Genomic DNA, 17127 nt, shown 5'->3' on the forward strand with positions numbered 1-17127 from the left:
AAATTTTAAGAGGGCCAAAAAGTAATTCCTAATTTATATTTTGAATAAAACTTGCTTCACAGCAAATTTGCATAATATTTTTGTGTGTTTAGGTATTGATTTTTAGGGTTATGGAATCAATTTAAATATCTACTAGGGATTACATTATAGAAAACTGAACATGGCCGTTAATTTATTTCCACAAATTTATGTTTTTATTATACTTTGATTCATAATAAACTTAGAATAATAAGTTTATATGTCTTGTCACATGGTATGGTGGTTAAAGAATTCATATAAATGATAATAGATTATTTAAATGGATTGCATAATCCTGAAAACATACAAGTGTATGTTTAAACACCAAAAGGTTTCAAACTAGATTTGTTGCTAAACTAGTTATATTCAAATTATAAATATTAGGGAATATTAGTGGCCATTTTGATATTTATATGATGTAATTCCAGACCAATCTAGTAAATTGTTAAAATAATTTCTAAAGTACAAGACATATGACTAGACACAAAAGTATCATCCTAGATTTCCTAGGAAGTAAACTATACTAACGGAAAAAAGTAACTGTGTATGGTTATCATGTTGATAAAAACAATTTCAAGACATAAAACGATAAAATGATCAGATAGCATTGTTTATTAGGCAATTCTGCAAAACTTCAATTCATTTAAAATGTCACAGCATCCGTCATTTCATTGGTATTGGGGATGAAAGACACGGGGGTCAAAAACCAGTTCACAAAGTTAATAGCGCATATGGCCACCGTTTGCGTCGATGCAGGCCTAGCACCATCGCCTCATAGAGCCTACCAAATTGTTGAAGAATGCCTGGGGAATGCCATTCCAGATCTGGACTAATGTATGACCCAGCGCTGCCAATGTCATGTTAGGCAGCGCACGTACACGGCATTGCATCTCATCCCCAACGTTCTCGATTGGTGCAAGATCGGGTGAGACTGCAGGCCACTGCAACACATCGATGTTCTGCTGCGCAAGAAAATCCCTTACCACCCAGGCAACGTGAGGTCTAGCGTTGTCTTGCTGAAGCGTGATGTGACGTTGCTGTCCTTGCACAAATGGGATGACGTGAGCCTGGATAATGTCGTCACGGTAGCATACAGTGTTCAAATTGCCATCGATGACCACAAGAGGTGTTTATCCAGTTGACACGATGCCACCCCAAACCATGACACTGCCTCCGCCATATGCACGTCGCTCCACAACATAGGCGTTACTAAAACGTTCTCCAACACAACGATAGGTTCTTAAACGGCCGTCGCTGTTGTCTAAGTGAAACCTGGACTCATCCGTAAACAGAACACTCGCCCAGTCTCGGCGTTTAAAGCGCAAGTGTCTTCTACACCAAGCCAGACGTGCTACACGATGGCGTCTTAGCAAAACTGGACAGACAGACGGACGTCATAGATGGATACGCCATTCACGTAATCGATTCCTTACAGTTCTGGGGCTGATGGAACGCAATCCAGGAATGGTCCGCGCTGTTAGACTTGCCGTTTGGAAGCGATTCCTGAGGTGCATGAGTCTGATATGATTGTCCTGCTGTTGTGACACCACGCGTGGACGACCTGCATGTGGTCGGTCTCTGACATTACCAAATTGTTGAAAACGTCTCCACAAAGCCTGAATAGTGTTTATGTTGACACCAAATTGAGTAGCAACAGCGCGATGGAGCATACCAGCCTGGATCATGCCAATTGCGCAAAGGCGGTCATTTTCATTTAGCCTGGGCATTGCTCTACGACCACTTTCAACCGAAAAAAAATGCTTTTCTGTTCTCCCGGTTGCCAAACAATGACCCGACAGTAGCAAAGTTGACAAAGGCTGGAGCAGTAAAATGTAGGGCAGAAAAAGCGTGAAAAACAGACCCATGTCCAAGAAGTGAAACGGCACGTGCCAATACGGCATTGACCCAGTGATTGTGTGGCAGTACGTTCACTGGTCAACTGTGCAAAACATCATGCTAAAATATTGAGCGGTGTTAATTTTATCCGATTTTTTAGGTTACACTGTTACTTTTTTCCTCTAGTATATATTCACAGCATAATTTTAGGGAGTATTGGTGGTCATTCTGAAGTTCCTATAGTGTAATATATTCCAGATGAATCTTGTAAATGGTTCAAATGAATTCCTTCATCCCAAAGCCTATGACTATAGACACCAAAATTATCATCCTGGGATTAATATGGTGGAAGTTATAGCCAAAGACATGAAATGGCAGCCATCTTTGACTTCTCAAAGCCTTTAATGGTGACAGTGCTTCATCAGGCAAAACCTCAAAAGGGACCCCCTCCCCTGGCCCACTCAAATCAATAAAAAAAACCAATACTATATACAAATACAATGTATTTCAAGGTCGAGCTAGTGATGGGAATCGGTTGGAACTTTATCATCAATCATCGGTTACAATCAGTCAGCACCAACCGATAAATTTTTGATTACACATTTGATTAGAATTATATGAATATAAGAAGGCTTAGAGTTGTAAGGACCATGCACCTACTGTCATATTCACTGGGATCTATACCCTATAAATGGTCTAAATGACCTGTAATAACTAAAGTTAAAGTTTGTTTTGTTTAATTAGAACACATTGATTTTCAATCATCGGCTATTAGATGTCAAAAATTTGGTAATTGTGACATATAGTCTTAGAGATAACCCGCAACATTTTTTCCATTAATAGTAAGGGATCTTTTATATGCACTTTCCCAGACATGACAGCACATACCATGGCCTTTGATACCAGTCATGGTGTACTGGCTAGAATGTGAAATAGTCCAATGGGCCCACCGATGGGGACGGACCGCACATCAAGTGAGGGTTTAACCACTGCGCTATGTAAAAAAAACAAATGTACACATAAAAACAAACCCCAACATATTTACATCAATTCCATCATCTGAACTAGAGGAACAATTGCATAACTCCTAAAGTATTGGAATGCACATCTTCAAACTTCCTAGGATTATTGCTAAATAATTTGGCTTTATAATAACAAATAGCAAAACATCTAAAACAAACATACATGTAATTTTAGCAAGGTCAGGTCAGAGGTGAATTTGAAAATGAAAAAAAATGTTAAGATACATGTACATATCAAAGCTTATTAAAATGACACCAAAATCACATCTCTATGTAGAATAGAAGAGGCCGAAAAAGTCATGAGGTGTAAATTTAAGGTCAGGTCAATGTTTGATGACCTATACATCTCTAGAATGAAAGGTCAAATTGACCCAGTACCGGGCTGCGAACCCAGTACCTACCAGCTTGTAGTCCGATGGCTTAACCATGACACAACCGAGGCCAGTCTCCCACACAACAATCAAAACAAGTTTAAATCTATCAATAAAGGCTCGGAGGCCTTGGAATTATACCTTAATTTAAATGCTAAAAGATATATATTAATTAGACAATATTTTAATTAATTTATTAAGTACAGTAAAGTACTTCTAGAATGAAAACGCTTACAACAAATTACCAGTTAAAACGAACCAATTTGTTTGTCAAAATTGTGAATATCAATGTAAATTAGTGTATACACAGCGAACCCATCATATTTTTTTATCTGTATCTATCATGCAATAGCATTAACGGCAATGCATCCAAAACAACTGCACTGATTTTGGTCATAATAAATGAAATATTAAAAAAATAACACCAATTCTTGTGTTTAAGTTTGAAAAATCCAAAATGGTCGACTTCCGGAATGAAAACAGCTAACTTCCACAAATGTGTTTAACGAACTACTGCTATAACGAACCGATGTATCTGGTCCCTTGCAGTTCGTTATAAGAGTATTTTACTGTATCACTACAGAATTTCGTATTTAATGTGAAATTCTCAACTAATTCCTTTTAATGGCTGTTAGATTATGGAAGTACATCAATAATTAAAACATGAATTAAAAATCAGTAACCAGAGGATTAATAAATATATTTAATATGTGCTAACAAATTGAACTTGTTATTATTGATTGACATTTACACTGTTAACTGCAGTAATCACAATATGCTTTATTTTTGTCATTCATTGCAGAGTTTTATTGTTTGCACAATTTACGGTAAATGAGTTAATTAATGTATGACTTGATATTTTGAAATTTAAACGACAATTATTATTCTTTTTAACCATTTGCAAATGTGTTCCCAATAACTGTCATTAAGAAACGGGTTAAACCAAAGATGCATATTGATTGGCTGCTGGATGACACTGACCTTCTCTTATGTACATGTATAGCAGTAATTATTTTTGCAATTATTTTCATGTATACATACTCCAGGGCCATACACTCCAGGGGTGGGGGGGGGGGGGGGGGGGGGGGGGGGGGTTAATTTGTATAGTGTTTCATTTGTTTATAAAAAGTAGTGCCCCCCACCACCACCACCACCCTAGGATTTTGATCAGGGTACAGCCCTATACTCAACAAAATTAATTAAGGCCCCCTCCCCCACCCACGTGTCTTGTATGCTTATGGTCAACATCCTGCTTCCAACTCAACCCTTTAAATTATCCCAGGAAATCAGCCTCCCACAGCATTTTTTTTGTTTTGCTGTGTATATATTTAATTTTCCACAGCATGGTTGTTGTTTTTTGACATGGAAATATTCTTAACTGCAGGAGTTGGTAACTAATAAATAGAAAAACGAACAGCACCTTGCTTCAAAATTCAGAGAAATACTTTTATGAATTTGTAACAAAAATCCACCTCATTTTCGCCATAACTATAAAGTACATGTATGTTATTGACCATTTCATTGTTAGTAAATACATGTAGAGGATATTTCATTTTTTTGTCAAATATGATTTATATCTCATTGAGTGAAGCACGACTCATGAGATATGTCAAATATGATTTATATCTCATTGAGTGAAGCGCGACTCATGAGATATGACTGCAAACTTCACAAGATGAGATATAAAAATTATTTTGTCAAAAAACATGAGATTTTCTATTTATTATATAACTTTTGGCACTTTACCTTTATTTTTAAAATGCCAGCAGCAAAACAGTTTTGGCTTTCTTACAGTGAAGATAACACTTTCTACAGTGATGATAACACATTTTAGAGTGAAATAGTGAAATTTTCACTCTAAAATGTGTTATCGTCACTGAGTGACTGATAACACTTTTATTTCACTGATATTTTAAGATATTTAACTAAATGTTATATAATAAACAGTTCTATTTGAACGTTCAAGCCAACACTTGATTTGTACATGTATATAAAGAGGACAACATAAAGGTGTAGCTTTAACATTTATATTTTTTGTTCAGTTACATTTCTCCACAGCATGTCATTTCAACTTATTTTTGTGCTTATATCCAATTAAGGTTCAAGCACGCTGTCCTGGGCACACACCATGGTCGCATGTCCAGAATAGTGTGTTAGTTGTTAGCGGTTACTAAGAGAGAAGAGGGTGTAGTGGTCTTACACCTACCCACTGAGTTATTAAAACTCACTCTGGGTGGGAGCCAGTATACCGGGCTGGGAATCTAGTATCTACCAGCCTTATGTTCGATGGCTTAACCACAAAACCACCGAGGCCAGTACAGCATGTCAAAGTAAGGTCCAAATTTCCATGATTGTAATTACATTAATGAGAATTGCCCAACTAAAGGAATGAATGAATGAATGTTTAACAACACCCAAGCACGAAAAATACATCGGCTATTGGGTGTCAAACTATGGTAAATGCAAAAACAAATTTGATGATCAACATCAATATAAAAATTCAACAGTTAAATTAAAACACAGTGTAAAGAACTGTGCAAAAATACAAATATCACAGATAGATAATATTAAAATTGACAATAAAAGTCAGTATCTTGAAGAAACTATAATAAAAGTTCTGGATAGAATCGAAATGATTCCCCAACTGAAGGATGACTGTCTAAACTTGGCATGGGCATATTATAATTGCTTTTGTGACAAATGTACAATTTAAAAAATAATAATCCAATGGCAAGAGTACAGGGGTGTTCTGAATTCATGGTTTGAGAAAGGGTGGCCCTTTTTGGACAGCACTGTTGTTATTACTTCTTATGCCAACACTTTGAAATTTGGTACAGTGGAACTGAAATGTAGTAAATATTTTGGGCTTTAGATCTCTCACTAATTTGAGCACAACAGGCTTTGTGTCTGTTCTGAGCACACCAATGTCTTTTTAATGCAGTAATGTTAATAACAGAAGGTAAAGAGCTGTACATATTCAAAAATACATGTCATTATTTTAATCCAATTACAGCTCACCATTCCATTGATTTTGAGGTGAAATGTTTTGAGGTTAGCATGTTTGTACTTAATGTGGGCTTGCTTATTTTACACATACTTATTTTGAGCACACCCTTTATCTCCGTAACTTTGTTTTTGTTGTTTAACAACACCACTAGAGCACACTGATCTATTAATCATCAGCTATTGGATATCAAACATTTGGTAATTCTGACATACATGTATACATGTAGTCTTAGAGAGGACACCCAGTACTTTTTTCCCTTTAGTAGCAAGGGATATTTTATATGCACTATCCCACAGACAGGATAGCACATACCATGGCCTTTAATATACCAGTCGTGGTGCACTGGTTGGAATGAGAAACACAGCCCAATGGGCCTACCGATGGATTTTGATCCCAGACTGACTGCATATCAGGAGAGCACTTTAGTACTGGGCTACGTCCTGCCACTAATCACTGAAAAGGTTAACAATAGTTTAGATATTAATAAAATACTGCACTGAACAAAATAAACTAATTTATTTCTAGCATCAATGAGCATTCACTGACATTTGTGAAAATCTCTCCAGACGCACATGGTTTGTATGAGCTGACATGGAGACATTATTTTTGGCTTTAAAATCAAATACCTACTTTCATATCCAAACAATAACCACCCACAAACTTCAGTGATAATTCAATCAGATCAAATTCTCCACAGCAACATTAATTACTGAATTCTTCTTGAACGAAGGTCGGCATACAGATTCACCTGCCTCTCTTCCAGCGTTGCTATTGTCCTCTCCTTTTTCTGTTATTGTGATTCCCAACAAACTACCATAATACATAGAGGCAAGCCATTTCAGGCACATGTCTTGTGAACCATCAGTGATCTCAACAAACTGCCATAATACACAGAGGCAAGCTATTTCAGTGATTATTGCTGCAATTATTATCTTATTTTTATTCTGCTAATAAGTATTTCTGTGTCCATCTGTCCTTGACATGTTTCACTTATAGACTCTCTGACACGTCATGATGATGGCTAAATCAAATACCATTTATATTTATCCAACATGGACTCAGGTTATGGCAGGCAGGAATAGCCTATATGTGGCACCAGCAATTTCTCTGTCTCACTATCTGGACCAGGTGTTGAAATAACAATACACTAGTATCTAACTATTGGACACTAATAGACTCTCAGCATATGTGGCCATACGTGGGATAAAAAAAAAAAAAAAAGTACACTCGAGGTAGTGGAAGTTTCGACCCGGGACGAGGCTTGCTGAGTCCCAGGGTAGAATTTTCCACCACCGAGGGTGTACTCTTTTTTTTTATTTCACATGACCACATATGATGGAGTCTTTTTCTCCCATCCATTTGAAAAATAAACCATTATTTTACACAAACAAAGATGGCTGAAAAAGTAACTTCTTTATTTGACCATTTTATTATAAATAAACTACACTATCATATTTGCTGCGTCTGTTTCATGTGTTAAATATAATTTAAATATAATTTAACACTACAAATTAACAAGGTAGCTTTTATAATGAAGGTTTTAATAACAAAATATCAATCTAAAACTAACCAACTTGCAGTGATATGAATTCAATACTATGCAAGACAGATTTATTCTGCATGGGTTGACGTCATGGAATGGGTCTGTCTTGCATGGCTAGGGATGGGAGAATAAATAGTCATGGTTTATAATACGCTGAGGAATTAATTGTTAAATACTCTATGGTTCAGCTAAGGTTCGTGGGTAACTGGTCAAACATTTGCTAAAAATAACTGTAAGATACATGTATCTTAAATGTGTTTTGTATAATGACATTACTAGAGCATACTGCTTAATTAATCATTAGCTATTGGATGTCACACATTTGCTAAAAATAACTATAAGATACATGTATCTTAAATGTGTTTTGTTTAATGACATTACTAGAGCATACTGCTTAATTAATCATTAGCTATTGGATGTCAAACATTTGCTAAAAATAACTATAAGATACATGTATCTTAAATGTGTTTTGTTTAATGACATTACTAGAGCATACTGCTTAATTAATCATTAGCTATTGGATGTCAAACATTTGCTACATGATATACGAGCCATGGGGCATTGGCTGGGATGGGAAAAACTCAAATATACATCAAAGATATTAAAACATCTGGAGCACATTTGCTTTTTTCTACCATTATTTAACTGTTAAGAAAGACTTGCAACATTTGTTGTATGATGACATTGGTGTCACATACTATAGAACCTGCAAAGAACTGAGGTAATTTTCTTTTCTTTTCTTCTTTCCCTATCACCTATGTGTTTCTTTTTTGACAGAGTATATATATATATATATATATATATATATATATATACACATACATACATACATACATACATACATACATACATACATACATATATATATATACATACACACATACTATGTGAACGTATACCATGCCATATGTTATAACATACAACTATAAAGTTTATTTTGTTTAACAACACCACTAGAGCACATTGATTAATTAATCATTGGCTATTGGATGTCACACATTTGGCACTCAAACGACATAGCAAAATCCCACCCTATACAACTATATGTTATAGTGCCATGATTTTAAATTCAAATAAAGATATAGGCTACACATTTGATTTTAGTGTGGATTACACAACAGTTTACTGTCTATTTTTAATGGGGTTTTTTTTTTAAACTCTTTGGTCAATCATAAGCAAACTGAATCATGTGATGCATTCATCTAACAATGTAAGTTACATTCTTAAAACTTCAAGACTTATCTGTTATACTAAATTTGTATAAGATTTCACATTATGTGGACCAAAAACAAAAATCATGGTTTAACTGACATTAATTGGAAAGTTTACAAAAATGTTAAAACATGGAATTTGCAAACACTGGAAATGGAATATACTAAAATCATCCATCATCCCCTCTACCATACATACTTGTTTTGTCGAAAAATATTCATTACAGTACTTTCAATCCTTGGTATTTAATGTGTTTTTTTGTTTTTTAAATGTACAATTAGTGAAACTTGTGTAACTAACTGTACCGTATGATAATCCTAAGCTGGGACAAGTTGCATGGCATATTGATTACTTCTATTACAATAATTGTACAATCATTCAGCAGCCATCATCTTGGGAGGAACGCAGGGTTAGGTACATGTATGAAGAAGAAGGAGAAGTAGTTTGTTTTGTTTAATGACATCACTAGAGCACATTGATTTATTAATCATCGGCTATTGGATGTCAAACATATGGTCATTTTGACAGTCATAGAGAGGAAACCCACTACATTTTTCCATTAGTAGCAAGGGATCTCTTATATGCACCATCCCACAGACAGGATAGCACATACCATGACCTTTGATATACCAGTCGTGGTGCACTGGCTTGAATGAGAAATAGCCCAATGGACCCACCGATGGGGATCGATCCCAAACCGACCGCACACCAGGCATGCACTTTACCACTGGGCTACATCCCGCCCCAGGGACATGTATGAGTGAGCACAAAACTTTGTAAAATTATCTGATTGCACAGACTCAGTTATTGTCTAACAAAATATCAATTATATGAAATAATTCGCCAAATTAAAATAAAATATTTGCTAACTGTTCTTAAAAATTGTAATTGGCGAATATAACAAGTGCCAACACTAGCCCTGGGAACTCTCCAATAATAATCTTACATTATGTCCATATCAAGAATAGCCACATTATTCACAATGTGGACATTATACATATTAGATTACTAAAAACATTGTCTTCTTGTGGGAAAAAGCAGCTTGACAGCTGCCAAAACATTGGACAACTCTGATAACTGAAGTAATGGGTATGTTCAAGGAGTTTCAGAAAGCCAGAGTACCTGAAAGACTGGCATATGTTGTCTCTGCTGGTCGACATTATATATCGTTGAATATATTCAGTCCAAAAGCCTTGTGCAAGCATTTCTTTAAAGTAACAAAATTAATGAATCTACATGTATTCAGTTTCAGAAAGCCAGAGTACCTGAAAGATGGGCAGTTTTTGTCTCTGCTGGTCGACATTATATATCGTTGAATATGCATAAAAGTCCAAAAACCGTACGCGAGCATTCCTTTAAAGTAACAAAATTAATGAATCTACATGTATTGAGAGAGTTTCAGAAAGCCAGAGTACCTGAAAGATGGGCAACTTTTGTCTCTGCTGGTCGACAGACAGTGAACGATGCGGGTTGTACTGCACAGCTTGGCTGCTCTCTTCGGTCAACGATTTCCACTCTTCCTCCAGACCAACACCAGGGGCCGCTGTTCCTGAATACAAGAATATAATCCATGTGTGGTATACAAGGTTTTAAATTCATATTGTGGAGTAGGAACAAATCTTTCCTTCTGAAACTTTAAGCTAGAGGCAAATGCTAGAAAGTGACATTATAGTGTAGATATTTGGAGCCTAATTCACAAAGGTCTCTTAGGCTCTGCTAGACAACAAAGCATCCTCTTTGCAAGTCTTTTAGCATTGCACTGCGAGATCGCAAAGTTGCGAGAGTTTAGTAAATTAGGTCCCAGACTCCCGAGTATACTTACAGCATAGCTTTTTCCGATAGCAATGTAAAGACGAGTCAAACACATATTTACAGTCTCAATATCAAACTCCTAATTACACTTGTTACACCTAATTACACCTGATTAATCATCAGCTATTGGATATCAAACATTTGGTAATTCTGACATACATGTATACATGTAGTCTTAGAGAGGACACCCAGTACTTTTTTCCCTTTAGTAGCAAGGGATATTTTATATGCACTATCAAACAGACACAATAGTACATACCACAGCCTTTGATATACCAGTCATGGTGTACTAGCTGGAATGAGAAATAGCCCAATTGGGCCACTGATGGGGATTGATCCAAGACCGACCATGCATCAGGCTAGCACTTTAACACTGGGCTACGTCCCACCCCTTCTAAACATTATAGTTCAATATTAAACTCCTTATAACTCTTGTAGTGTGACTTTTTTGTAGCAATATGGAAGACAAATCAAAGAGATAAAAGCAAACTTAAAATAGTCGCAGTCACTCTTCACAATATTTGACTGTCTTAAACAAATTGCATTAAAAGCAAACTTTTGTTCCAGATATGACATTATTGTTCAACATATCAAAATTATGGAAAATTACCATTATGGTCACATATATTTGACCATTTTGACACCATATATAGATTGTCTCAGATGTGGGTTCTTTCATTCTAAATAGAATTTTATCAAAGAATATGATGGGGTTGACCGATTTGTTATAGAATGTGTTCAACAGGCCATCTGGTTCCCTAATTATTTGCTGCATGGTTAGAATGAAAACCTACTTATATTATGTAAATGCAATGCCAAGTCGAACAAATAATTTTCAAAATCCAAGATGGTCACCAAATCGTTTAACGTTCCAAAATTATAGGATGTCTGGTTAGCCGAGTGGGATTCCAGTGGTATCCTGGCAGGATCCCGACATATAGCTTTGGAAAAGGGATACACTTCAGTATTGATATTTTCCCCCAGAAATTATTTACCTTTGTACACATACATGTATAACCGGCCGCATATTAATGGTTTCAAATTATTGTCCCTTGAAGTTACATGTAGTAGATATATATATTTGTTTTTCGGACATGTTTTTTGGAATGCCTCAGGATATTGTGCTGAAATTTTGTGTATTGATTTATCATATACTGTTCAGGAATAGGTTTGAATTGCATGGCGATATACTCATTTATGGCCCCAGAACTTAGGAGATACGACAAATTGTTGGGCCCAGTCTGGGACATATATTGCTTTAGCAGTACTCTCAGAATGCTTGGGTTTTTCAAATATTTCAAACTACATGTATTAGCATATATAAACATTGAAATTAGTTTCATTAGAGGTGGAATTTTGGTAAAATTTGCATAATGACTAAAATTGTGGTGGACATATTGGATTTATGCAAATTAGGCACTCTTCCACAACTCTAGGACTTTTTATGTTTCTTTGTAGGCCTTTCTAAAATGAATAGCTAAGAAATAATTTCTGTTGCAATTTGTTACGGGTCATTTCATAAATTGACTGGACTAATTAGGTATAACTATGAAAGCAGACTAGAACATTTCCCAGGTTGATATATAGAGATTATTACATGAGCTTGTGTGTCATACTGATTTTACAAAACGAGTATCAGGATTCTTGTATTGCTCATGCAAGAGCGAGGGTAATACATGAATCCTGACATGAGTTTTGTAAAATCGGTAGGATTCACACCACGAGTGTAATAATTTCTTTATTATCCACATTATTATTTTTTTGAATAAAAAGGAACATGTCAAAACTTTTCAAACGTAACTAGAAGACAAATTAACGTCAGTTTGGTAACCAGTTACACATAGCTAAGACTGGGTAAGCCATATTATGCTATGACGTTTCACAAAATTACATCATTCTTTGTGCATGTCAAATCATTATGACACATGTGTCATACTGGTTATATTTCCCTGTATATCTTGAACTATGTGGATAATAAAACTAATTCTGCATAAAGGTATGCTTTGAACGCCTACCATTACCAGCTCATTTATAACAGACTATATTCTGAATACATTCCGCACATAGCTACCATCCATAAAGTATGTGTACTACAAATATGTGAGGTTTACCCATGTACGCATTTTGTACATTTCATCACTACTCCCGGATCACCCCAGGGCCCCGTTCCACAAAGCAATCTTAGTGCTAAGATCACCTTAAGTACATAGCTACCTAATGCACTTAAGGTTATCATAGGGCTAAGATCACTTCGTGGAACGGGGCCCTGGTATGTACTTACATTATATATTTAGGAACTGAAAATGTGTATATTTTACACCAGGAAATTTAACACCTTACAACAATTAACCGAATTTACTTTTATTCACAATTAATTTTTTAAAAATGAACTTCATTTTAACATGATTCAATATATACGTGTAGGTGTTACATACCGTATATCTTCGCCTATAAGTCGAATTTTTTTCACCCAAAAATTATTTTATAACTTGGGGGGTCGACTTATAAGAGGTTAAAAAATTTCACCTAAAAATATTACTGTTTTGGGGATTATTTTACAAGTTTTATTGTTCAAGTATGCCCTGTATTTACAATCACATATGTTAATTTGACATATTTATTTTTTTATAACTTTTTTTTGGGCATTATAATGGTTTTGGTTATTTGAAAAGGCGTGCTATCTCACTCACATGTCAAGACAAGTCCACTTAGTTAAAATAACAGTCATCACTAATAGCAAAAATGTAAACAGTACTAACTACCTGTTGCCCGAGTTTATTTTGAAATCTGGTCACTGGCATTAATGGTTGTTCAAACAATGTTTTGTCGGTGATTAACTTCATGAATATTACTGAGCTTTCCCTTAAAATAGACTGATCTCTGCAGTTCACTAGAGCAATAGGGACACACATCATTTGGTACAAAAACCAGTGTACTTTCCAGAGTTATCCTCCTTACATGTATTAATATGGCGGCAAAACATGTGTTTAACCGATGATACATGTACTTTCAGTTTTATCGTAGTGATCTGTTGTCAATGTTTATAAATAAAGTTGTTGTCTTTGCACAAAACTATGCTGTACAGTAACAGTGCCATACAGTAACAGTCAAACAGCTTTCACTCTCTACTAAGGGAATATTTTGTTTTGATGCTATGTAGTTTGATTGGAATATTATTGCGATGTACAAAACGTGAAAAACAAAGTTTGTAAAATAAATTTCTTTTGTTCAGATATTATACATCATTGTTCTCATGTGCTGAAAATAAGAAATACTTCAATATTTATACGTTGTTTTTCATGGGTCGACTTATAAACGGGTCAATAAAAAAATAAGTTTTCAGGGCTTGAAATTAGGGACTCGACTTATAGCCGAGATCGACTTACAGGCGAAGATATACGGTAATGCTGGTACATGTACATGCATGTGCGCTGTCAGCAACCCCTTACATTCTTTGTACAGGTATGCGGTGTTCGAAAGCTCTGTCCTTCGGGTTTATGTACATGTGTACCAAAGTTTGTTTTGTTTAACGACACCACTAGAGCACATCAATTAATTAATCATCGGCTGTTTGATATGAAACATTTGGTCATTTTGACATATAGTCTTAGAGAGGAAACCTGCTACATTTTTCCATTAGTAGCAAGGGATCTTTTATATGCACCAATGTAGACAGGACAGCACATCCAACGGCCTTTGAAACACCAGTCATGTTGCACTGGCTGGAATAAGAAAAAGCCCAATGGGCCCACCGACAGGGGTCGATCCCAAACCAACCGCACATCATGTACTTTATGGTATCTTCAAATACCAAAGAGAAAGATCACTAATCTGAGGTGCAACGGTTTGCAGGAGCAATCATCCTTGATGGATTTGAAGAGTTGGGGTTCCATCCCAACCACTTCACCATGACTGGTACACCAATTACATTCTCTGCATATCTGAACTAATATCAATTAAGTATTCAGCACAAATGTATATTGATGTAAACCTTTTACCCTGTATTAGATATCAACCCATGTGATTTCAGCCTTGGTAAAAGCTGCAGTCTTTCAACATTCCGAAACTTTCAGACTTTATTGAAAAACAACGATGGCATCATTAGTCAGGTGACTTTATTCTTGATAATTTTCAGCATATTACTACATAAATGCATCTGGAGGAAATAGTACCAATTATGTCACTCTTCAAGGGAGTTAACTCAATGATACTTTTTCCTTTTAGCCAATGATGGATTTTTAATATTTTTATTTATAAAATTGAAATAGACTTTAATGTCATCCCTTTATATTTTACTTCAACTTAGAAACATTTTATTATTCTGGTTTGATTTTAACTTTATTTTATAATAAAGTCAACGTTGAAATTAAATATACTGAACAAAAGAACATGAATATTTTTTTTTTTAATTCCATGATACAATTAATTTGGAAAATAGATCTAAAAAATGTCCAAGACATTGACAATTTTACTGGACACAAAAACTAATGGGATTCGAAAAGAATAATTTTAAATACAAATAAAGAAACCTAAATTAATATTTGCATTTCCTCTTGTATATTAATTTATATGTCCATGTTTAGAATATCAGTGTTTGTATACACGTGTGTAATATGTTTCTGATCGTCCACATTTTTGCAATTTAACCCAATATGGATCTTAGCTCACAATAATTGGACACATGAAAAAAAAACTAAATTAGGAAATCAAATGAAATTTTAAGTTATGTTATGGCACTACAAATATTAAAATGACCAGAAACATATTGAATATATCTACATGACATTGTACAGTGTACCCAATTTTTTTTTTTAAATACAAGACTGTGTACACTGTAAACTGATATTCTAAACAAGAATTTGAAAGAAAAGAAAAAAGTGACACCACAATCAGGAAACACAGAGACATACATGTAGACATTTTTATTAGGACATCACAAAACAATATATATATATATACACGTATATATATATATACACAAACAATGATAATGAGATGAATCGTGAAACTGCAGTATTTCCCTTTCGGTAAGGGATTACTTGACAGGGCACTCACTTTGGATTGAATCCAGCACAGGAATGAAAAAATCCTCCAGTGCGACAGGTAGGACATGGACCAAGTAATACATGTACATGTACCAGTCTCAAGTCCAATGTCTTAATCACTACATGAACACCACTAAGAGGCCAGTAAACAAAAAAAGAACTTGTTTTTGCTTATCAACACACTGTATTGATACCAACTCCAAACAAGACTCAATTTTGCTTAATGACACATTATATCAATGCAGACTTCAAACTTAACTCGTTTTTGAGTATCATCACATTGTATTGATGTCGACTCCAAACTTGACTCGATTTTACATAACACAGTGTCTTGATGCTGACTCCAAATTAAACTTGTTTTTGCGTATCGACACATTGTATTGATGCTCATTCCAAACTAGACTTGTTCTTGCATATCGACATATTCTGTTGATACCGAATCCAAAATTAGTAATTTTTCTGCGTATCACCATTGACTCCAAACTTGACTCATTTTAGCGTATCAACACATTGTACTGATGCAGACTTCAAACAAGACTTGTTTTTTGCGTATTGACTTCTCACAGAACTGAAGATGCCCAAAATGGAGATGTTTTCATGTCTCAATGAGAGATTTCACGACTGTGTTATCTTTATCAAACATCAACCTTTGTCTTCTTTCTTGATAGTTCCCGATCCTGAAACAAGAAAACTGAATGTTACACATGTACATGTATTTGAAAGAAAGAAAAATGTTAAAGTTTGCTTTGTTTTTGTTTAACAAAACCACTAGAGCAGTTGATTTATTAATCACCGGCTATTGTATGTCAATTCTGACACAATAGACTCCCAGAGAAAACCTGTAACAGAGAAGGGATGGGCGCCTTCCCCCAGAAAAGTTTCATACATTGATCCCTGTCAATTTTTAAGCCATGGTTTTAGGTTCCTAAACAACAAGGCCTATCATAATAAAGCTGCATGTTAGTTTTCCGTAATGTAGATTGGAAGAGCTATGCAGTGACACAGTAAAATACTGGATGTGTGCTAACAGGATTTTCTTGTGCCTATAGCACATGAACTTATAGCACATGAACTTATAGCAGGGGGGCTATAAAGACCCTATTATAAAAGGTTTGGAAAAAAGAGATGCGACTGGCAGGGCATGGCTATAAGCCAGTGCCAATCTGTTCTGTCGTCAACATTAGCTGACATATTTCTAAGAATGATCAACCATGTCCATGCACCTTCATCCTTTCCTTAGTAATCGTAGTACTAAACAAAA

The 17127-nt window shown here is 35.3% G+C and overlaps 2 protein-coding genes across 3 annotated transcripts in view; both read right to left on the reverse strand.

Annotated features, from left to right (window-relative positions):
* The window catches only part of LOC121389526, a 71231-nt gene extending 60237 nt beyond the window's left edge, over positions 1-10994 (reverse strand). Inside the window, exon 1 of the mRNA XM_041521188.1 lies at positions 10425-10994. Coding sequence (XP_041377122.1) covers positions 10425-10608 — 184 coding nt within the window. The 5' untranslated portion in view covers positions 10609-10994. The remainder of the gene's footprint in view (positions 1-10424) is intronic.
* A 4734-nt stretch (positions 10995-15728) lies between these two features.
* Positions 15729-17127, reverse strand: part of LOC121388375 (probable ATP-dependent RNA helicase DHX35) — a 48434-nt gene continuing 47035 nt past the window's right edge. For both annotated transcript variants that reach the window (XM_041519676.1, XM_041519677.1), the window contains one exon: positions 15729-16543. Coding sequence is in view for 1 of the 2 variants with exons in the window: in XM_041519677.1 (XP_041375611.1) it covers positions 16502-16543 (42 nt within the window). In the remaining variant the exon portion in view is untranslated. The remainder of the gene's footprint in view (positions 16544-17127) is intronic.

This window comes from Gigantopelta aegis, chromosome 14 (genome assembly GCF_016097555.1).
Source record: "Gigantopelta aegis isolate Gae_Host chromosome 14, Gae_host_genome, whole genome shotgun sequence".
Taxonomy (NCBI): domain Eukaryota; kingdom Metazoa; phylum Mollusca; class Gastropoda; order Neomphalida; family Peltospiridae; genus Gigantopelta; species Gigantopelta aegis.